At 42.0% G+C, this 23,420-nt stretch overlaps 1 protein-coding gene across 2 annotated transcripts; it reads left to right on the top strand.

Annotated features, from left to right (window-relative positions):
* The first annotated feature begins 1,850 nt into the window (after positions 1–1,850).
* LOC143385077 (eukaryotic translation initiation factor 3 subunit C) lies at positions 1,851–22,627 on the top strand. 2 transcript variants are annotated; one of them, XM_076840336.2, is made up of 21 exons: positions 1,851–1,937; positions 2,080–2,219; positions 4,088–4,153; positions 4,239–4,428; positions 5,301–5,426; positions 5,613–5,667; positions 5,755–5,864; positions 6,241–6,368; positions 12,615–12,774; positions 12,914–13,014; positions 13,378–13,519; positions 13,719–13,844; positions 13,978–14,071; positions 15,019–15,209; positions 15,434–15,658; positions 19,410–19,773; positions 21,604–21,763; positions 21,858–21,923; positions 22,015–22,102; positions 22,194–22,356; positions 22,458–22,627. In XM_076840336.2, exons 2-21 carry the CDS (start codon positions 2,119–2,121, stop codon positions 22,538–22,540), a joined length of 2,739 nt encoding a protein of 912 aa, XP_076696451.1. In that variant the 5' UTR covers positions 1,851–1,937; positions 2,080–2,118; the 3' UTR covers positions 22,541–22,627. The 2 variants fall into 2 exon arrangements, with proteins under 2 accessions (XP_076696451.1, XP_076696450.1); XM_076840335.2 differs by having other exon boundaries at positions 12,911–13,014.
* The last annotated feature ends 793 nt before the right edge of the window (positions 22,628–23,420 follow it).

Raw genomic sequence — 23,420 nt, 5'->3', positions numbered from 1 at the left:
GAGAATTGGGTCAGAATAGAGTGGATCTCTGCAGAGGAGGGAAAAAAGAGAGGGAGAGGGAGAGGGAGAAAGAACAGAGCAAAGAGCCAGGGGAAAGAGAGAGGGGAAAGGGATTCGATGACAGGTCTGGGGTATGTGGAGAGGTCCTGACACATTTTAACCCCAAAACCACTGAATAGATCTTGAGCTTTCCTGCCTCCAGGGTTTTGTTCTGATTTTGTTTCTTCTACCTTAAATACCTCAAATGGCTTCCTCCTCCTCCCCCTCTGTGTGTGAGAGAAAGATACAATAGATTGAACCCAGGCTCTCACACATATTAGGCAAACACTCTACCACTGAGCTACATCCCCAACCTCCACTCGCTGCTTTTTAAGACAGAGTCTCCCTAAGTTGCTGAGGCTGTCTTCAGACTTGCCACCTTCCTACCTCAACCTCCCAAGTAGCTGGGATCACAGGTAGGTGTACCTGCTCCAGGGAAATGGCTTCCTTCTTACCCTGCAATCTGCCGATTCCTATATTTGTTTTAGGGGAGCATTGCACCTCCATTGCTAAACATGGACAGATATGTGGCAAATGTACCATGAATGAAAAGCCTTAAAAAAATTTCCTTTAACGGGATTTGCTAATAAAAGTGAGGGAAAATGAATGAATGAATTTAAAAATAAACACATATGGGACTGGTTGTTGCTCAGTGGTAGAGCACTTGCCTAGCACACTTGAGGCACTGAGTTCGATCCTCAGCACCACATGAAAATAAATAAAATAAAGGTATTGTGTCCATGTACAACTAAAATTTTTTTTTTTAAACACCACCTTTTAAAAAAGTGTTGGAGGTAAACTTCCCCCCCATAACTTCTCCAATCTTCTGGATTTAAATCCATAGGCCTGCAAGGACCTGCATTATCTAGTATTGTCTACACTGGCCTTATCCTTATTCCCAGAATCTGGTCAAACTCATCTTTGCTTCAGGGCCTTTGCACTGGTTGGGAATGCTCTTTTCCTTAGATGACCTTCTACATGGTTCCTTCCTTCCTGTCATTTGGATCTCAGTTCAAATATTACCTCTTTAGAGAAGTCCTCATCTTCCTATCCAAAATAATCTTCCTCAAACCAGTCACTTTAATGTCTTTATGGTAATTATTACTATTTGTAATTGCTTTTTATTCCTTTACTTGTTTATTACATCACTTCACTAGAATGTGAGTTCCTTGTGAAATCCAGAACCTATTATATTTGGTCACTAGTGTACCAATGTTTAGGACATTGCTCCTATGGGGAGCGCGGTGGAAGTGTTGCTCAGTTGTAGAGCAGTTACATAGCCCATGTGAGACCTTGGGTTGCATCTCCAGCCCAAAATGAAAAAAATCAACATTTTAGAAGTACATAATAAATGTTTAGCGAATAAGTATTTGAGGAATATGAAAGAATATTAGCTAATGTCATATGCTTATTTTGTACAAGGCACTGGCTCAAATGCTTCACATAGACGATTTTTTTCTTATCCTATGAAATGGGTGCTATTATTGCCCTTATTGTAAAATGAGCCATAAGGCTTGAGAAGACTGACGGACACAGAAAGGTTAGGATTCCAACCCTGAAAGTCTGTCTGGAAGGTTGCTCTAAGCCTAGCTCCAAAATCTAACAACCATCAGCATAACGTGCGCGCAGGCCCTAGGATTCTGATTCTGCAGTTCAAGGGTATTTTGTATTTTAAGTCGTGCCGCCCTTAGGGGTGGACTCGGGAAGCAGCCTAGTAAGGTCTTAGAGCCGGCTCCTCAAGCTTGTCCCCGCCCCTGCATGGCGCGAAGACTCCTGGGAGTTGTAGTTTTTCCAATGTAGTCGGTGCTTCCCGGAAGTGACGCAAGGCACCGCTTTTTTCTCTCTCGACGTTTCCGCTGTTTCGCTTTGGCGGTGTGACCGATTCTGGATCTCAGCTGGTTGGTATTTCCTGCGCCTCGTGCTTCGAGGAAGGATACCGGGCCGGGGGACGGGCGGGGACCGTGAGGAGGGATCGGAGGTCTGGGGTGGTGGTGGCTCGGACCCCTTCTCGTGGCCCGTGACTCTCCGGCTCTTCCTCAGGTCCGGCCGCGCCGGCCTTAGCCCCTCAGCGCCGTCGCCATGTCGCGGTTTTTCACCACCGGTTCGGACAGCGAGTCCGAGTCGTCCCTGTCCGGGGAGGAGCTCGTCACCAAACCTGTCGGGGGTAACTACGGCAAACAGTGAGTAGGAGAGGCTGCGCCGTGTGCCCCTCGGGGAGTGCGAATTGGGCGGGCTGCGGAGAGCCGCCACTGAGCTGGGGGGATGGAGACGGCGACCGGGCGGGCGCGGCTTCGCGGGATGGTGCTTACCGCGCCGGGGCGGAGGGGGATGCGAAGCTCTCCATCGTGGGGTGTTGTGAATTGTGGGAGTCCACCCCCGGGGTCGGAGGGGTGGAATCGCGGAGAAGACGCTTCCGGCTGGCGGGGTCAGTTTCATCAGCTTTTTGGTTGGCTTATAGGTCTCCAGACTGTGCCTCCCCCGTCCCTTTCCCATCACCCCCTGCTTCCCTTTACCTCAGTCTGGTCTTAACCAAAACCCTCCACATCCCGGCTTTTCTTACCCCCAAGAAATCCTCAGTGACCACACAACTCAGAGAACCAAACCTTGAATGTTAGTTAATGCCTGGGTGTCCCCTGATGTGCCACTTGGTTCTGTAGCAGGTTTTTAAACATCTGTTATACTCCTGTCGTTTACCTCCACCTAAATAGCCTTTCCCCATCTCTGCAAATATATTTTCTCAAACTGTTGTCATTCCCATTCCACTTTTCATTATTTGTGTTGTGTTCCTCTTCTACTATTTAGTATGTACTTGCCCAGGTACAGACACATGTGTTCACTAATATGGATATGATTTCTTATCATCCCCACAAGTGGAAAGCCAGCATCACTTGTCATAAAATGGGAAATAATTGGAAAAATTAATAAAATGGAAAGAAAAGAATGGAGGCCCTGTTGCTGGCTGGGTACTGTGATCTGTGATCTGGTCTTGTTTAACTAGTAGCCAGTTGCTGTATTCCCAACAATACAGGCTGGGACAGGAGGATCACGAGTTTGAGGCCAATGTAGGCAACTTAGTGAAGATACTGTTTGAAATTATTATTTTTTTTTTTTTAAAGAAAGAGTGGGAGAGAGTGAGAAAGAGGGAGAGAGAGAGAATTTTAATATTTATTTTCTAGTATTTGGCGGACACAACATCTTTGTCTGTATGTGGTGCTGAGGATCGAACCCGGGCCGCATGCATGTCAGGCGAGCGCGCTACCACTTGAGCCACATCCCCAGCCCAACTGTTTGAAATTAAAAAAAAAAAAAAAAAAAAAAAGCTGTAGCTCAGTGGTACAGTGACATTGGGTTCAATCTACAATATCATGGAAAAGAAAACTACTGACAATGGAGGTATTTAAGCCACTGAGATATTTTTCTTGATGTTGGCCTCTCATACTTGTGTTTTATGGGATCTAGTTTAGGTACCAGCTCCTTGAAGCCTTTTCTTTTCTAGCTTTTTTCTCTACCCTGTCTTCCCACCATACTGAGAATTCCCAGGGGTGCTTTTCTGCTAGGCTGTATCCTCAGCCCTTTTTATTTATTATTTTTTGAGACAGGGACTGGATAAGTTGGTGAGACTGGCCTCTGCCTTGTAATTCTCCTGCCTCGGCCCCTCAAGTAGCTGGGATCAAAGATATGTGGTACCAGCCTGGCTCTTTCTTTTCTTCTTCTTTTTTTTTTTTTTTGGTACCAGTGATTGAACCCAGGGGTGCTTATCCACTGAGCTCCATCCCCAGCCCTATTTTGTGTATTATTTTGAGACATGGTCTCGCTAAGTTTCTTAGGCCCTGCCTAAATTGCTATGGCTGGTTTTAAACTCATGATCTTCCTGCCTCAGCCTCCAGAGCTGCTGGGGTGACAGGCGTGTGCCACCATGTTTGTTCTGCACATGTTTTCCAAGGTTTACCTTGTAGTATATAACAGTGCCTTGGTTCTACCTGCCCCCTCTGAGAAATGTAATAACTAGGAGTGGAGGTTGTTAATGGTCTCTGTTCCTTCTGAACAGGCCACTGTTACTGAGCGAGGATGAAGAAGATACCAAGAGAGTTGTCCGAAGTGCCAAGGACAAGAGGTGAGGCAGTGGGAAGTTTCTGGGAGCAGTGGGAAGTTTTTCCTGTGGTGGACATATCAGATGTGGAACTGGGTTCCTAATCCAGGTTTGAGGAGCTGACAAATCTTATCCGGACCATTCGTAATGCCATGAAGATTCGGGATGTCACCAAGTGCCTGGAAGAGTTTGAGCTCCTGGGAAAAGCATATGGGAAGGCCAAGAGTATTGTGGACAAGGAAGGCGTCCCCCGGTTCTATATCCGCATCCTGGCTGACCTGGAGGATTATCTTAATGAGGTGTGATGCATGTGGGTGAAGGGAAGCCAAAAAGGGATTGGACCTGGCTGTGCTAACTATCTGGCTTACAGGATTCATTTCTTCCTAGATTCTTTGCCTTATTATATACAGTGTATCTTGAATATAGAAAATGGAATAAAATAAGGGGGAAAAAACTTTTTGGCCCTAGATTGTATTTATCTCTTACTCATGATTTTGTACTTTTAGGGGTGATATATGAAGGATTTAGAGAAAAAATAATAATAGGCAAGGTACAGTGACACATGCCTATAATCCCAGCAGCTCAAGAGGCTGAGGCTAGAGGATTGCAGGTTCAGAGCCAGCCTCAGTGACTTAGCAAGGCTGTAAGCAACCTAATGAGACCCTGTTTCAAAATGAAAGGGGCTGGAGATTGATTCAGTGGTGAATGCCCTTGGGTTCAATCCCTGATACCAAAAAAAAAAAAAAAAAAAGTAAATAGGAGTTAGGGATGTTGTTGTTGATCCTAAGTTCAATCCCCAGCACCACAAAAAGAAAATGTGTAGTTGGTAAGTAGTGCAGGTGATATATAGGTAATGACCTTCAAAAAAGTGATAGTGGGTGATGCACACCTGTAATCCCATCTGCTTGGGAGGCTGAGACTGAGGCAGAAGAATGGCAAGTTCAAAGCCAGCCACAGCAAGGGCAAGGCGCTAAGTAACTCAGTGAGACCCTGTCTCTAAATAAAATACAAAATAGGTAAGTGGCTATTTGGGGATGTGGCTCAATGGTTAGGGTACTCCTGAGTTCATTCCCCAGTACCAAAAAAAAAGTGGTGGTGGAACCTGAAGTTTAGTCAGTACTACTTAGTCGTAAATCACTGTTCTCCTTCTCTTTCCTCTTCTTTCATTTAGCTTTGGGAAGATAAAGAAGGGAAGAAGAAGATGAACAAGAATAATGCTAAGGCTCTGAGCACCTTGCGCCAGAAAATCCGAAAATACAACCGAGATTTTGAGTCTCATATCACAAACTACAAGCAGGTTAGGGATGCTAGAGGTAGACTTTTTTTTTTTTTTTTTTTTTTTTTTAAACTGGGATCATTGATCCAATAACTCCCTCAAAAGAGCATTAACAAGTGGGTTTGAGACTGGAAAAGGAATTATGGGGGGTGGGATGGGTTGTGGTTGGCAGGCATCCTTAGTTATCTCTCATTTTCCTATGTCCAGAACCCTGAGCAATCTGCAGATGAGGATGCAGAGAAGAATGAGGAGGATTCAGAAGGTGAGAAAGCTTCAAGGCCCTGAGTTTGGTTGCCCTTCAGTCTTACACTTCAACATTCTAAATTTTTTCTCCCGCCTTTCCTTCTAGGCTCATCAGATGAGGATGAGGATGAGGATGGAGTTAGTGCTGCAGCATTCTTGAAGAAGAAATCAGAAGCTCCTTCTGGGGAGAGTCGCAAGTTCCTCAAAAAGATGGATGTAAGAGCCAGGGTTAGATTAATGAATGATTTGCCTGCCAGAGGTCATTTGGGTCCCTGGGAACAAGAAAACATGGAACCCTGTGGTTGGGAGGGGTGGGATTTAGTCTAGTCTGATTTGAGAACCGGCTTCCTCTTAGATGAGAGTATTGAGCAAACCGGAATCTGGGCCTAGCTCTGGTCCTGGGGAGTTTGTGTGTCCTTGGGGCAAGTTGTAATGTCTGTAGGTCTTGGAGGTCCATTCCAGCTCCTGATAACCACTCTCCTTCTGCTTCTAAAATTCTCTGAAACATGTTTGAGACACAGGAGAGCAGAGAGACCAGTTTTCCTATTTTCTTGCTCATCTTTTTTTTTTTTTTTTTTTTTCTCCCTTTAAGGATGAAGATGAGGACTCAGAAGATTCTGAAGATGATGAAGACTGGGACACAGGTTCCACATCCTCTGGTTCAGACTCAGAGGAGGAAGAAGGGAAACAAACAGCACTGGCCTCAAGATTCCTCAAAAAGTAAGGAAATAAATGGGACCTAGGGCAATAGTGGGAAGAGTAGAAAGCCTTCAGTCATCTTGAAGGTTGTTGCTTCTTCCATATAGTCATTTTAGGAGTGTTAAGTGCTCCTGTTTCACAGCAGGGCTCAGAAAGTCAAGTATATTAGTTGGCTAAGATCACAAAGCTAATGAGTTCTAAATATGGGATTTGATGACTCCAGAGTCCTAATATTTAACCACCTTACTCATTGCATGTGGACTGGGTGCACATCTCACTTTGGCATCTATTAACTGTGATACTGAGCAAGATGCTTAGGGCCTAGATAAATTACTTAGGCTGGCCTTGAACTTGTGGTCTTTCTGCCTTAGCCTCCCTAGTTGCTGGGATGACAGGCACATGGGTCACCACACATCTGACTTTTTTTTTTTTTTTAAGGGTTTTTTTTGTACCAAGGATTGAGCCTGGGGTGCTTAACTCCTGAGACACATCCCCATTTTACTTTTTATTTTGAGATAGGATCTTGCTAAATTGCTAAGGGCCTTACTAAGTTGGCTGGCTTTGAACTCATCATTTTCCTACTTCAGCCTCCCAAGTTGGGATTGTTGGTGTGCACCATTGTGCCCAGCTTATTTTAAGATTTTTAATAGCTTTATTGAGGTAACTAGTAACTACACATATTTAAAGTTAATTTGATAAATTGTCACAATTCTTGTATACCCATGAAGTCTTGCCACATTTGAAACAAATAATAACTATCACCTAAGAATTTCCTCATGCCCCTTTCTTAGCCTGTGTGCTGCTACACCTACTCTTCTCACCCTTTTCCCTGATTTTTTTTTTTTTTTTAAACAATTTGTTGCATAGCTGGTTAGGTTCAAGCAATACTTCTGCCTCACCCTCCTGAGTAGCTGGGACTATAGGCATATACCACCATACCCAGCTTTGATTGGCTTTCTATCATTAATTTAGCCTTTTCTAGAATTTTATATAAATGAAATCATATAGTATGTTGCCCCGGTCTGGCTGGGCACAATTCAGGAGCCACTTGTCAAAAGAAACTAACTTTATTTTTAGAACCACACACGCCAAACAAAAGAGCTCCTCAGGAAAAAACCCTCAGAGCCCAACTGCCACCACCAGCTTCCCACAAGCCACACTCCCCAACCACCAGCCTCCACACCTCCCACAATCCTCTTCCTCTTGAGGCCGATTGGCTGGGTCGTATGGGCGGAGCCAAAAAGTCCCCCAATGAGCAGCTCCGTGGCCTGAAAGGGCAGGGAAACAGCCCAATGAGCTTCACCGCAGAGGAGCCAATCAGCGGCTGTGGCCGCTGTGAGCCAATCATCAGCTGGCAGTCTGAAAGTTTGCTGGGGCCCCTTGGCTGTGGCTCTCAACAGTATGTAATTTAGGGCATCAATTGGTTTTATTTTAAGATTAATCCTGTTTCTGTTTCTCACCCCTTTGGAGGGGGGCACGTCTGTATTTTTCCCTCCTGTTCAGTTTGTTTCTCTCTGCTGGTTTGGGAATTAATATATTATAGAGGTTTCTTGAGTTTTGTTTTTGTCTTTAACTTATGGAATTTTACTTGGAACATCTAACTGGAAAGAGGGAGATGGTTGAAAACTAGTTGAATCAATGTTCTGAGGAAAGTTTTTGGAGAAATAATGTTGGAATTTTGGTTGTCAAAGGGAATTTTGGGTGGTGCTCAGAATTGAATCTAGGGCCTTGTGCTTGCCAGGCATGTGATCTGCCACTGAGCCCCCCAGTCCATAGTGTTGTTGGGGTTTTTTGTTTGTTTGTTTGTTTAATGTGCTGAGGATTGAACCCAGTACCTCACATGGGCCAGACTAACACTCTGTCACTGAGCCATAGTCCCAGTCTTCCCATAGGTTTTCTGACATTGAGGAAATTTTTTTTTTCATTGTCAATGGACCTTTCATTATTTATTTGCAGTGCTGAGAACCATACCCAGTGCCTCACACATGCTAGGCAAGTGGGCACTCTACCACTGAGCTACAACTCCAGCTCCAATTTATTTATTTTGCAATTTTCAAATTTTATTCTTTTCCTGGGCCAGTAATATGTGGTGTGAGACTATCTTATTATGCTGGGCTGGGGTCAAAGCTCCACCATTAATCATGCGATCATGAGAGTGAATTAATACTCTACAGTTCACTGAATTAAAAATTTATTTTGATCAGTTGATATGATGGGTTAAATGTATTTGCAACTTAGAATAGTTGCAGTTTATGAAGTGTTGTAACCCCATCATAGGTCAAAGCATCTGTAGAGAGAGGAAAGGAACAAATGGGAGGAACAAACCACAATAAATTTTGTTTGCACATTTTTCTGTATAAGCTCTCCTTGAGTCAGCCAATCAATGTTTATGGATTTTCTAGAAAATATGATGGACTGTCTATAATGTCTGCCAGTATCCTTTTTCTGCATCTCCTTGTTAAAGCCAATCTGTATCTTTTCCCTGATTAGAATTTCTCAGCCTTTACCTTTTGATGGAAACAAGCTCATAAAGGAGTAGGTTTATCTTCCAGAATTTCAATATCTTTTTTTGTGGGCTATGACTGGGGTAGCTTTAAAGCACCTGGATATTAGATCATACCTTTGGATAGAAAATATGACGACTATCACAGATATTTTTAGAAATATTTTAGAACCTATATTTATTTTCAAACAGGGTTAAAAGCCTATCTAGGAGAATGTCTTTTCAGAATCAGCTTAGTTAACTTTAATCAAGTGGCTTGTTTCTTCCTTTTTCTCCCTTAAAGAGTCAAGGTCCTTGTGTTGAATAATAAGGCTTCAGCTCTCAGTCCTGCCTCAGCTTTAGCCTTGGCCTCGTGAGTAACTAGGACTACAGGCATATGCTAGTGGCTTGGGCTTGTTTCTTAATTGAGTAAATGATCTGTTTTTTCCAGAGTATTTACCCAGGAACTGTAAGATGTTGTTTATTGCACAGACTCTGTCTTTACTGTATTTGAGATAAATTTTATTTGGTTAATTTTTAAGGAATATATTAGATTGGGGTTAAAAAAATTCCTTAAAATTTGAAACCTATTGTTTTAGAGGTAAATTACAGATTACACACTCAGGTTTCTCAATTTGTAGTTGGTACAAATTTTTAAGAATATACTGATAAAGGGTATCTTGAATCCTTTTTGGTAAGTGGTCACTTTGAACTTCTAATTGTGAGCAACTAACAGATTGTTTTTAAACTTGTAAGTAATTAACCCCTGAAAAGATTAGTAATAGAGATGAGCAAAAATGACTGACAGAAAAGAAGAAAAAGAATAGAAAAATGCAAACAATAAAATGTCTTATCTCAGTATGGATCTTGATCTAAAGGTTTTTGGAAGAAGTTGTTTACATCTGATGCCATGATTGACCTGTGAAATCTTATAGGGATGCTGTCTACCTCAAGAGTTACTTCTTGAGGGTTGTGTTTGTGTGTGCATGTTGGTAAGCAAGAGTGTGTGTGAGAGAGAGACCTCAAGGGATCTAATGAAATTGAATGCCTGCATTGTTAGAATCCTAAGCAAGGATCTATTTCAAGGCAATTTATTATAGCTGTGGTTGAGAAGGCATGGAATGGTCCTTCATATTGTATAGTATATTTCTAGGCCTGACTTCTGTTGGTGTCTCTCAATTAATCTTTGGTGTCTTAGCTGTATTAAGTCTAGAACTGTAGTTTTTATCTGTTGGATATATACCCAATAGATAGACATCTGTCTACTGATAATTTTCTGACAAGATGTTACTATGCCAAGGTATAATCAAGGTCAAGAGGTCAAGCCCAAGTTTTAGGTCTTTTAGCTAGAATTTCTTAGGGTATGAATTCATTGTGCTGAATAAGGGACACCTAAGGGCTAAGAGTAAAACTTTAGGCCAAGAAAGATAAGTTTGTTGGAAGCACTGATGTTTACTGATTGATTGGTTTTTTTCCTTATTCATTTTAGTTATACATGACAGAAGGGTATCTTTTGACATATTATACATACATGGAGTATAACTGCCCATTCTTTTGGTTGTACATGATGTAGAGTTACAATGAACATGTATTTATATGTGAACATAATGTCTGATTCATTATACTATCTTTTCTGTTTCCATTCTTCCTCCCTTTCCTTATTCCCCTTTGTCTAATCCAAAGTATTTCTGTTCTCCCACCCCCCTCCCTTATTGTGTGTTAGTGTCCACATATCAGAACTTTCAGCCTTTGGTTTTGGGGGATCACCTTATTTCACTTAACATGATTGTCTCCAGTTCCATCCATTTACTGGCAGATGCCATAATTTCATCCTTTTTATGGCTGAGTAATGTATATATATACCACAATTTCTTTATGCATTCATCTGTTGGAAGGACAGTTGGATTGGTTCCAAAGCTTAGCTGTTGTTGAATTCAGCTGCTATAAACATTTATGGGGCTGTGTCACTATAGTATGCTGGTATTAAATCCTTTGAGTATATACCAAAGAGTGGGATAACTGGGTCAAATGGTGGTTCCATTCTGAGTTTTCTGAGGAATCTCCATACTACTTTCTAGAATTGTTACACCAATTTGCATTCCACCAGCAGTGTATATCTTTTCCTCCACATTTTTGCCAACATTTATTGTTACTTGTATTTTTTTTAACTATTTATTTATTTTATATTTTATATGGTGAGAATTGAACCCAATGCCTCACACATGCTATGCAAGCATTCCACCACTGAGCCACAACCCCAGCCTATTACTTTTATCTTGATAATTGCCATTCCGACTGGAGTGAAATGAAATCTCTGTAGTTTTAATTCACATTTCTCTAATTGGTGAGATGTTGAACATTTTTTGATATATTTGTTGACCGCTCATATTTCTTCTGTGAAGTGCCTATTCTATTCCTTTGCCCGTTTATTAATTGGGTTATTTGTGTTATTTTGGTGTTTTTTTCTTCATATATCCTAGAGATTAATGCTGTATCTGAGATGCAGGTGGCAAAGATTTGAAGCACTGATTTTAAAAATAGCATTAGCTCCTTTGATCCTCTTAGAGCTGTGGGGATAATGTGGACAAAGAGGTTTCAACTTAATGAACATATTTTGCATATTTACAAAACCTGTGAAGTGAATTTTTATTGTTAGGAAACAGTGATATGGGGGGAAATCCATAAGGGTTTTTTTTTGTTTTGTTTTTCAAGAGCTAAAGCATTAATCTTTTGGCAAAGGAAAATTTTAACACAAGTGGCATATTTATAAACTACTTACTGGGCTGGGGTTGTAGCTGAGTGGTAGAGTGCTTACCTAGCATGTGTGAGGCACTGGGTTCCATCCTCAGCACCACATAAATAAATAAGTAAATAAATAAAGGTATTGTGTCCATCTAAAACTTTTAAAAAAAAATGTGTGTGTGTGTGTGTGTGTGTGTATTTTTTTAAAGTGCTACTTACTGAAACATCCAAACTTTAAAATATTTTAACCTTGTCATATTTAGTTTATATTTTGTTATGTACTAATTAAAAATCTAGAGATGGCTTAGGCAACATCGAATGACATTTTGAGACAACTAATGATTTTTTTTCTTGTGAAGCATTTTTTGCATTGAAGTTTTTTCTTCTTAAATTTTTAAATACAGAATTTAGATCAATTTTCATAAAATAAGCCATATAACAGCAGATTATTTTTTCACCTTTTTTAATGTAAACTGACTGTCAGAGTCTGTTTTTATTGAAGAAAAAAAAAAAGCTTAGCCTGGATAGAGCACCTATCAAAAAACAATAACTCAGGGCTGGGGTTGTAGCTCAGTGGTAGAGCGCTTGCCTAGCATGTGTGAGACACTGGGTTCAATCCTCAGCGCCACATAAAAAAATTAAAGGCATTGTGTCCATATGCAACTTAAAAAATATATTTTAAAAAATTACAAGTTGTTTATGATTTTCCTTTATTTAAACATTGAAGATTAGCTTTGGAGCTAGATGACAGGTTGTTTATGTCTGCAATAGCCTGATTGACACCTTATTGGATCTGGCCATGCCCTCCCTACCCTTCATAATAGCATTTTAATTGGTGTAACATGGTGACATATTGGTGCGTAGTCCAGCAAATCAAATTTTCAGTGGTCCTGGCTTTGGTTGTGATTGTCTCTGTTCTGCAGGTCACTGTTGTATAGCACAACTTGGATCCTTAGTGGAGGAAAAGAGGTAGTAGTTCATGGAAGGAGGAAGCTTCAGTGGTGGGAGGGGGATTGGTATTTCATCTTTTTGTCTCCTGACAGGGCCCCCACCACAGAGGAGGACAAAAAGGCAGCTGAAAAGAAACGGGAGGACAAAGCCAAGAAGAAGCACGATAGGAAATCTAAGCGCCTGGATGAGGAGGAAGAAGACAATGAAGGAGGGGAGTGGGAAAGGGTCCGAGGTGGAGTGCCCCTCGTTAAGGTGAGGACTTAAGAATTAAAATGAACAGGGGAGCAGTTTGGGAGAGCATACAAGTGGCCACCTGGTCAGAGTGGGGAAAAGCTTAAGGTAAAAGATTTCTGCGGACATGCATATGACAGGATATGTATTGGCCTAGGAGAAGCCAAAAATGTTTGCCAAGGGAACTGAGATCACCCATGCTGTTGTCATCAAGAAATTGAATGAGATTCTACAGGCACGAGGCAAGAAGGGAACTGATCGGTAAGATTCATGGGCCCTTCACTGTAGAGTGAAGAAGCTCTTTTTCTATAACACAAGGCAGAGATTGGTGAGGAAATAGCTCTGTTTTGGTACTGTTTTTGCCACAAGTAAAATGGGAATAATATTCACCTTTAATTATTAGGTGACTGAAGAGAATTGTGGGTATGAAACCATTTTATATCATCCCAGGGTTGTTACACTATTGCTGTTTTTGTTAGGAATATAAAGGAGAAGCAAGCATACAGATGAAAATAGGAGTATCATAAATGGCTGCCTTGCTTGTCTGAAGAGGGCATTTCTATATGACAGGATGAGACCTTTTGATTTGTTTCCAAAGCCTCACTCAGTTCTGTACCCCTCCAGTGCTACCCAGATTGAACTGCTACAACTGCTGGTTCAGATTGCTTCTGAAAACAACCTAGGGGAGGGTGTCATCGTCAAGATCAAGTTCAATATCATTGCTTCTCTCTATGACTACAACCCCAACCTGGCCACATACATGAAGGTAAGGGCAACAAAGAGGACTATCTCAGGGCTGAATTGACTGGTCAGGGAAAGGTGCCTAGAGTTTTTAAAAAATTGGGGACTATGGACACAGTCTTACTAGTTGAAGGCTCTATGTAATCTTGGTGAAAGAGGCTGTTGGGAGACAGTTGCTTTTCCCATCCTCAGACTTCTGATTCTGCTGTCTGATCTCTTGGCAGCCAGAGATGTGGCAGAAATGCCTGGACTGCATTAATGAACTTATGGACATCTTGTTTGCAAATTCCAACATCTTTGTTGGAGAGAACATTTTGGAAGAAAGTGAGAACCTGCAAAATGTTGACCAGGTAAAGGGGAATTGGCAGGATAACTGGAGGTATATGTTTCTTTTGGGGAGACTCAGTGGAGATGGAAGAAAGGCAAAATTTAGGGTAGCGATCTGGGCTAATTTATTTATTCCTCTTTTGCTTTCCTCTTCAGCCACTGCGTGTCCGTGGCTGTATCCTAACTCTGGTAGAACGAATGGATGAAGAATTTACCAAAATAATGCAAAATACTGATCCTCACTCTCAAGGTGAGCCTAAGTAAGGATGGTCTTTGTTGAGAGGGAAAGTGTAGGAAATACTGCTGATTTTGGGGTTTGTAAGGATTGTAAATCAAAGCAAAAAGCCAGTCCTTTCCTACCCAGCATCACACTGAGGAACCTGTTGAGATGCTGAGCTCCGCTCCCATAGTTTTTGATTCATTTGTGGGTAGGAGGGCACAGCAGGAATTGGATTTTCCTCCTGTTTCCAAGTGATATTCCTGGTTTGGGGACTTATATTTTGAGAATCATTGGGGCAGGGCATCTGTTTTTAATTGGCTTGTTTAGTATGGATCAGAAGCATTGGAATGGAGAGGTGCAGGACAGTTTACTCAGTAAAAATACTAATATGCCCATTAAATCAAGGGTGTAGTGCTTAAACAGGCCACCAAAAGCCTCCATGCATATGGAGCTTACTTTGGTACTAGAGAAAGGCAGTTGAACAAATAATACCAAAGTAATAAACAAGGTAATATTGAATCACATGAATTAAGACTTTGTAATGGAACCCTGAGATTGAAAATGACTGGAAGGATGGCTGCTTTAAATGTAGTTGAAGATCATTGAGTAGGAACCATTTGAGATGAGGTCAGAGGAAGAATTAGAAGAGAGCACTGAGAGAGGAACAGAAAGTGAGGTTGGCACGTTATAGGAATAAAAAGTGGTGCAGGCTCATCTAAGGCTAGGGGAGAATCATGGGATAATTAGGGCAAGTGCCAGATTTCACAGGCCCTTGTTGGCCAAAGTTGGTAGTTGAGATTTTTTTCCTGAGCCATGGGATAGCAACATTGTAGGTTCTGGGAGAGGATAGTGTTTCCAGGGCACGTTGAATACTTCCTGACAAATGGCAGAGAATAGATGAAGCTAACTGGATAGATTAGGGACAGGTGTTGGGAAAACTTGGATGCCTGAGATAAGGGTGAATGTTTTTCTCCTAGAATATGTGGAGCACCTGAAGGATGAGGCACAGGTATGTGCCATCATTGAGCGCGTGCAACGCTACCTGGAGGAGAAGGGCACCACCGAGGAAATCTGCCGCATCTACTTGAGGCGCATCCTTCACACTTATTACAAGTTCGATTATAAGGCCCATCAGCGGCAGCTTACCCCTCCTGAGGGCTCTTCGAAGGTGAGTACTTGACAGTTGTGCAAGGGAGAGAGGTGTGTTGGTTTGTGCTACTTAATCTATTAGGACTTGATGGCAAATCTATTCCTTAGGAACTTCTTTTGGTGGAGTAGTGAGGGAAATGAAGGATTAGAATAAAGCTGGATAAAGTCTCATCTCTGATTATTAGAATTTGAGCAATTTAAAGCCTTTATGTTTGTATCCAATAATGTCTCTTCTCTTCCTAGTCTGAGCAAGACCAGGCAGAAAATGAGGGTGAGGATTCAGCTGTGCTGATGGAGAGGCTCTGCAAATACATCTATGCCAAGGACCGCACAGACCGGATCCGTACATGCGCCATCCTCTGCCATATCTACCACCATGCTCTGCACTCCCGCTGGTATCAGGCCCGTGACCTCATGCTTATGAGCCACCTACAAGACAATATTCAGCATGCAGACCCACCAGTACAGGTAGGCTGAGGAGGCATCTGACCCTAGTGGTGAAGAGCCCAAGCTTCTGTCCTCTGGACAAATTGGTTTAACCAGTAAAGCCACTCTTTATTGCAGATCTAAATGCCAGTATTCTTTGACCCTCCTCCATGTTGACCCATATTTTATATTGTCCCAATTACATTAAAGTCTTTTGGAGTAGAGACAGGTGTGAATTTAACTGACATTCATATTATTGGTTTTGTGGTCCAGAACATTAGATTATCTCATGTAGAAAGGTTTAAAAAAAAAAAAAAATAGGGGGGAAGACCCAAATGCAATGTCGTGTATTGGGACACTGTCTAACAATAGAACATCTAATTTTGCCTATATTGGTATTATGAGGGCTTCTTCATATGGAGGAATTGCCAGAGCTGTGTCCAAGGATAGATCCTGTTAAATGTGTGTTTAAGATAATTAGAAAGTATCTATAGAATATTTGCTGTCTGGTGATGGTGGTTTTTAAACAGCACTCATTTGTTTTTTTTTATATCTTCTGTGAAATGTGTTGTCAACTCTTCTGTCCCTGCTTTTTGTTTATTTGTTTGTTTGGGTAGTGGGGATTGAACCCAAGGGTACTTTACCACTGATCCACATCCCCAGCCCTTTTTATTTATTTTGGCTCAAGGTTTGCGCGTAGTGAGATTGAGATTTTTTTCCTTCACACAAACCTAGTTGTGCCAACATCATTTGAAGTAAATACATTCCTTGTTGTGTTGCTTTGGCACTTTTTGAAAAACCACATAACTCTGCAGGGATAGGGTGTTCCTGGACTCTGTTCCATCCATTCATTCATCTTTTTGTATGTCTTGTGCCACTCCCACACTGTCTCGATTGCTGAGCCTTTGTGTGGTAGTTGATCTTAAACTCAAGGCAGTATGAGTCCTCCAACTTCTTTTTCAAGATTGCTTTGGATTGTCTAGGTCCTTTGCTTTTCCACGTAAATTTTAGAATCAATCTGCCTACAAAAAAAATGTTGGGATTATATTGAATCTATAAATCAGTTAATATCTTAATAATATTTAACTTTTCAATCTTGTACATTATATCTCTTTACTTAATTTCTTACTTAGTTTTTTTCTGAGGTGGTTTAGTTTTTGGTGTAGATTGTTCCTAAATATATTTTATGATTTTTATGCTATTTTAAATGCAGTTTTTTTCACTTTACAATTATTAACTCCTAGTATTTAAAATACAATTAATTTTTGTGTATTGGCTTTATATCTTGCCATTTTGTAAATTTATTCTAGTTATTTTATAGATTACTTTCTAGTTATATAATCATATACTTTGTAAGTATAGTTCTATTACTACAGATGGTCCCTGATTTAATGGTTTGACTTAAGAGTTTTTCAGCTGATGATGGTGCTACAGAAGTGATATGTACTCAGTAGAAACCATACTTCAGATTTTGAATTATGATCTTTTCCTAGGCTAGCAATATATATATATTTTTATTTATCTTACATTGCAGTAATTAAAGTCTCTTAAGACAATACTGAATGAAAGTAGTGTGAGCGCAGTCAGCTTGCCTTTTTCTCAAGTGAACTGGGAAGCAGTCACCTTTCACTTATAAGGATGACAGTTTTTATAGATACTTTTTCCCTGATTCAAGTTCTCTTTTGACCTATTTAGCTGAAAATTTTTGTCATAACTAAATCTTGGAATTTTGTCAGATTTCTTCTGCATCCATCGAAATTATATACTCTTCTTTATTCTGCTCATAAATTGAATGACCATGATTGTGGAGGCAAGTGCATGGAGTACTGCATATGTGGCATATATTAAGGGTGTCTGAGTAGCAAATCACTCCCCCGTGCTACACGTGGCAAACCGCTTATCCCTTAGGCAGTCCTGGGCGTGAGGCTGTGTGTTGCAGTCCCTGCACTTGCTCCATGGCCCACTCCTCGATTGGTTGCTGCAAAGACAGTTGGCTAGAAATTGTATTGGTGGCTGCTTATAATCTGCTTAGCTACTGCCTGAATATATATACATGGTAACTGTGTAATAAAATCAGACCTGCTTCCTGCTTGGTCTCCGGAGGTCTTGATTAGCGACTCCACAGCCACACTTTCCTCTACCCTGTTCCGTGGCCCATGCACATAATTTCAGATTTTTGGCGAGGGGTACTGGGAATTGAATTCATGAACTCAGCCTTAGAGCTACATAGCCAGCCCTATTTTGTAATTTACTTAGGGTCTCACTGAGTTGCTTAGTGTCTCACTTTTGAAGTCTGGCTTTGAACTTGAGGTCCTCCAGCCTCAGCCTCCTGAGCCACTGGAATTATAAGTGTGCACCACTGCACCCAGCATAATTTCAGATTTTCATTTTTATTTTTTAATTTTTTTTTTAGTATTTAATGTGGTGTGCTGAGGATTAAACGCAGGGCCTTGCATATGCAAGGCGAGCATTCTACCACTGAGCCACAACCACAGCCCATGATTTCAGATTTTTTTTTTTTTTTTTTTAGAGAGAGAGAGAATTTTTAATATTAATTTTTTTAGTTTTCGGCAGACACAACATCTTTGTTTGTATGTGGTGCTGAGGATCGAACCCGGGCTGCACGCATGCCAGCGGAGCATGCTACCGCTTGAGCCACATCACCAGCCCAGAGATTTTTATACCAACCTTTGATTCCTGAGACCTAGCCTGTTTAGTCCTGATATATCATCTTTTATATATTGCTAAATTTTATTTGCAGTTTTGTTTTTTTATAAAGTTATTATATTATACCCTTATTTTATTTATTTTTTTTGTAGTACTGAGGATCCAATGCAGTGCCTCACACATGCTAGGCATGCATTCTACTGCTGTGCTACAGCCTCAGCCTGCTAATATTTCTTACAGCTGTTTGCATCATTGTTTTATGACTTGTGCGTTGATCTCCTACATTTTTTGTTTGGGTTTTTTCGTTTGTTTTTTCGTTGTTTTAGTAATAGGGATTGAACCCAGGCATGCTACTTAACCACTAAGCCACATCTGCAACCCTTTTAGAGACAGGGTCTCACTGAGTTACTTAGGGCCTTGCTAAATTGCTGAGACTGGCTTTAAATTTGCAGTCCTCCTATCTCAGCCTCCTGAGCTGTAGGGATTATAGGTGGACCTAGCTATAATTGTTAATGAAGATTTAATCTTTCTGGGCACAGTGGCACATGCCGGTAACCCCAGCTGCTTGGGAGGCTGAGGCAGGAGGTTTACAAGTTCAAAGCCAGCCCCAGGAGGGCCATGAGCAACTTAGGGAGACCTTGCCTCAAAATGAAAAATGTCCTTGGATTCATTCTCTTGGTCCCCCACCCCATCTCCGCCAAAAAAATCATTAACATGAAGTGGTGGGTGTAGGGATGCATGCTTGTAATCTCCCTACTTGGTGGGCTAAGGCAGAAGGATCACAAATTTGAGTCAACCTCAACATTTTAGCAAGACTTTGTGTCAAAGTAAAAAGCCAGAGGAGGGGGAGGTATTGCTTAGTTGTCGAGCACTCCTGGGTTCAATCTCCAGTACTGCAAAAAGGAACAAAGAAAAGCAAGCCACCATTATCACACAAACTCCTTTTTTACTCCCTTCTCCTATTTTATTTTTCTGTAACATTAGTCATTTTCATCATGTAGTTATTTTGTTCTATATCCATAGGCCATGCCCTTGTACTCAGCATATAGTAGATGCTTTAAATTTTTTGACTAAATGAACAACTTGCCTGTGGCTGATACCTGACTGCATTCCTCTGTTCCCCCAGATCCTGTACAACCGCACTATGGTACAGCTCGGCATCTGTGCCTTCCGCCAAGGCCTAACCAAGGATGCACACAATGCACTGTTGGATATCCAGTCGAGTGGCCGGGCCAAGGAACTTCTGGGCCAGGGTCTGCTGCTGCGCAGCCTACAAGAGCGCAACCAGGAGCAGGAGAAGGTGGAGCGGCGCCGACAGGTGCCCTTTCACCTGCACATTAACCTGGAGCTGCTGGAGTGTGTGTATCTGGTGTCTGCCATGCTCCTGGAGATCCCCTACATGGCTGCCCATGAGAGCGATGCTCGGCGCCGCATGATCAGCAAGCAGTTCCATCACCAGCTGCGGGTGGGCGAGCGACAGCCCTTGCTGGGTGAGTGTGGACTTCTGTAGTGTAGCATACTTCCTTTGCTGTTTGGTTATGATTAAGTATTAAGAGAAGTTAAGGAGAGTAACTCTCCCACTCAGTGATTCCATTTGGTTTAATGATACTTTCTCTGGCACTATTCTGAATGTTTTACAAATGAAAATTTGTTTCATCTGTTTTAGAAATGGCACTGTGATACAGATTCCCTTGTTTACCTCTTTTTCCTGATGTAGAAACTGAGGCACAGAGAAGTTAAAGTGACTTGCATAACTTTTAACCTCCCCCCTGCCTTCATTTACAGTGACTCCTTTGATTACTTGTGTGCTTATGCCTGCACGCACACAAAGTGCTAGGTATCAAACCCAGAGCCTTAATGCTAGACAAGCACTTTACCACTGAGCTACATCCTCGGTCTTTGCTCTGATCACTTTTGCTGATCATGCAAGGCCTGAATGAGTTGTGATTCAGTGGGGAGGGAATTGAACTGTGCCCTTCCCACCTATGCAGTTGGTGAATGGAAGGGCTTGAGTGGGCCATACTCACTATCCATGGCTATATCCCCTTACACGGATGTCATCTACTGGTCCTGTGAATGACATCCTACGTGCAATCCTAAGGCAAATTTGGTTTGACTTACATAGTGATGTCTTATTTGATGGAAAATTTTCCATTGAAAATCTGAATTTCTCACACCTTAGGTGGATCTGGCAACCCTGGGGCTGCCTTCCCATGGAGCTGGTCTTGGCAAGAGCTAAAGTTGAAGCTGTAGGGAAGGATTTTCTGGCTTACACGGTCCCTGCGTCTGTCTGTTACTCAGGATGTGTCAAAAAGCAGTTTCTAGGGCTGGGGTTGTGGCTCAGTGGTAGAGCACTTGCCTAGCACTTGTGAGGCACTGGGTTGAATCCTCAGCACCACATAAAAATAAAATTATTAAAAAAATGTTTTTATTTCAGCACTGCACTCTTGCTTGTAGAAAGATATTCCCAGAGCCTCTAAATTTGCCTTTGCAACAGTGTAACAATAGACTAGTCTAAGGTGTGTATTTTTTCTTACACTTAGTTCTTTTCGTATATTATTTGGTCCTGATCAGTGTAATACATTTGAACTTGATGTGCCTATTCTGGTATCTTCCACGATAATTTCCAGTCTTGGCACTTTTGTACTTTGTTTATCCTGAATTCCAGTTAATTTTGTTTGTTGGTTCCTGGCTTATCTCTCAAGAAAGTATTTGGGGACCTGAATTCATAATCAGCACATCAAGCGTGGGATTTCACAGAGATGATTAAACTGAGGCTGAATTTTTTTGGTACTGAGGATTTAAGCCAGTGGTGCTTTACCCTGAGCCACATCCCCAGCACTTTTTATTTTTATTTTGAAACAAGGGCTTGCTAAGTTGCTTAGAGCCTTCCTAAATTGCTGAGGCAATCGATCATTCTTCCTCAGCTGCCCGAGTCTTGAGTATGCAGGTGTGTGCCACCACATTTGGCCTGAGGCTGAATTTTTTAAAGGCAAATAAATGAGCCACTTTCAATTAAAATAACAGACTGTTCAGACTTTTAGTCCTAAACCTACCCTAGTCATTAAAGGTCTGTATGGATATGGCAAAAACACAAAAGTGATAAAAGAATGATTGCTTGTGGCCAAATCTAAGGAAACTATTCAGATATCAAGTGACGTGTAGGGGTCCGTAGGGTCCGTTGTTTTTCAGTGAAACTGGGAGGGAATCTGGTCTAGTTGTTTGCCCTTCTGGCATATGTTCCTTCCTGAGCAGTGCTCATGGGGACAGGAACCTGTGTCCCGAGTATGTCTAGGTCCTACCTTATTCCCAACTTTCAGGTCCCCCTGAGTCCATGAGGGAACATGTGGTTGCTGCCTCCAAGGCCATGAAGATGGGTGACTGGAAGACCTGCCACAGCTTCATCATTAATGAGAAAATGAATGGGAAAGTGTGGGACCTGTTCCCTGAGGCTGACAAAGTTCGCACCATGCTGGTTAGGTGAGTGCAGAAGGAGGTTGTGGTAGGTGGGAAAGGAAAGACTGACTGGTCTCCTTCCCTGAGAACCTCCTCCTTTTCGGCCCTCTTCCCATAGGAAGATCCAGGAAGAGTCCCTGAGGACCTACCTCTTCACCTACAGCAGTGTCTATGATTCCATCAGGTAGGATGGGCTCTGGGACTGCAGAGAGGCCCCCGCTTTGTAGTCCCAGAACTGGCTGCCCCACTCCCTGCTTTGCTTTTCTTCTCCCCAGCATGGAGACACTGTCAGACATGTTTGAGCTGGATCTTCCCACTGTGCACTCCATCATCAGCAAGATGATCATTAATGAGGAGTTAATGGTAAGGGCCAGGTGATGGTAATGGCAGGTGGGGTCATGGAGAGAGCAGGCTAGACGGGTCTTATTGGTGTCACATCGCTTGCGTTCAACAGGCCTCCCTAGACCAGCCAACACAGACAGTGGTGATGCACCGCACTGAGCCCACTGCCCAACAGAACTTGGCTTTACAACTGGCTGAGAAACTGGGCAGCCTGGTGGAGAATAATGAACGGGTGTTTGACCACAAGCAAGGTACTTATGGCGGCTACTTCCGAGGTGAGTGGTTCCAGTTCCCTGTCCTCTCCCAGTACCCCAGCCCTCTACTGCCTTTCCCCTGTGCTCATGCCCTCACCTTTCTTCCCACCTCTTTCCTACAGACCAGAAGGATGGCTACCGCAAAAACGAGGGCTACATGCGCCGGGGTGGCTACCGCCAGCAGCAGTCTCAGACCGCCTACTGAGTTCTACATGTCTGTCTCAATGATTTAGACCATTCAGACTTTTAGTCCTAAACCCACCCCAGTCATTAAAGGTCTGTTTTAAGTTGTTGCAGTTCTTAATTTTCTGCATGTTGTCACAGGTGTGTGTTGGTCTTATTCATTTGCTAATTAGATTTCTAAATTAACCACATGACAGGAAAAAGGCTTGGGATACAAGATGAATTGGATATACCCCTGACTTCAAAGAATCTAGTACGTCTTGATATTTAATAGGAAATTGTAGTGATATGATAAGTTACAGCAGTGGAATTAAAAAGGTGGGTGTGATGAACACAATGTGACTACGGGGCATAACATTAGGGATGGCATAGTGGAGGTAGTAGAGACTGCTGAACCTTGAAGGTGAGTGGTGGTTCATGAGGCAAGGAGAAAAGATAGTTAAGAGTGTGAAGAGTGGTTTTTATAACAGTGTAGATCAACTATTACCTGTTATAATAGGATGGGGGACCATAATTAAGAGTAAGCATAATTTTTATAAAAGTATTGGTCTACAGTAGATTGGAAAGTTATAAAAAATTATTCTTTACCAAGTTTAAGAAACACTGTTTGCTGTGGTTGCTGCCTCAAAAGGCCATGAAGATGGGTGACTGGAAGAGGAAAAGAGAGCAAGTGCAAAGAGTCGGGGGAAGTGTACCTGAGTGTGTGCAGGAGGCAGATTGGAACCTGAGTGGGGCATCTGAGAAAGGCTTTGATTTTTATAGACAAATAACATGAAGGGGTCCAATGTAGGAAAGAGAATGAAGCAGCATTGTAAAGTGTGAAGTTGGAGGCAGAGAGCTAACTTAGAAAGCAAAAAGCAACTAAAGCCAAAATAGCTGGGATGAGTGGTGGGGGACCCTGG

The sequence above is a fragment of the Callospermophilus lateralis genome, chromosome 19 (genome assembly GCF_048772815.1).
Source record: "Callospermophilus lateralis isolate mCalLat2 chromosome 19, mCalLat2.hap1, whole genome shotgun sequence".
NCBI lineage: Eukaryota > Metazoa > Chordata > Mammalia > Rodentia > Sciuridae > Callospermophilus > Callospermophilus lateralis.
The sequence above is the reverse complement of the archived record's forward strand: the minus strand, read 5'-3'. Positions and strand labels throughout refer to the sequence as shown.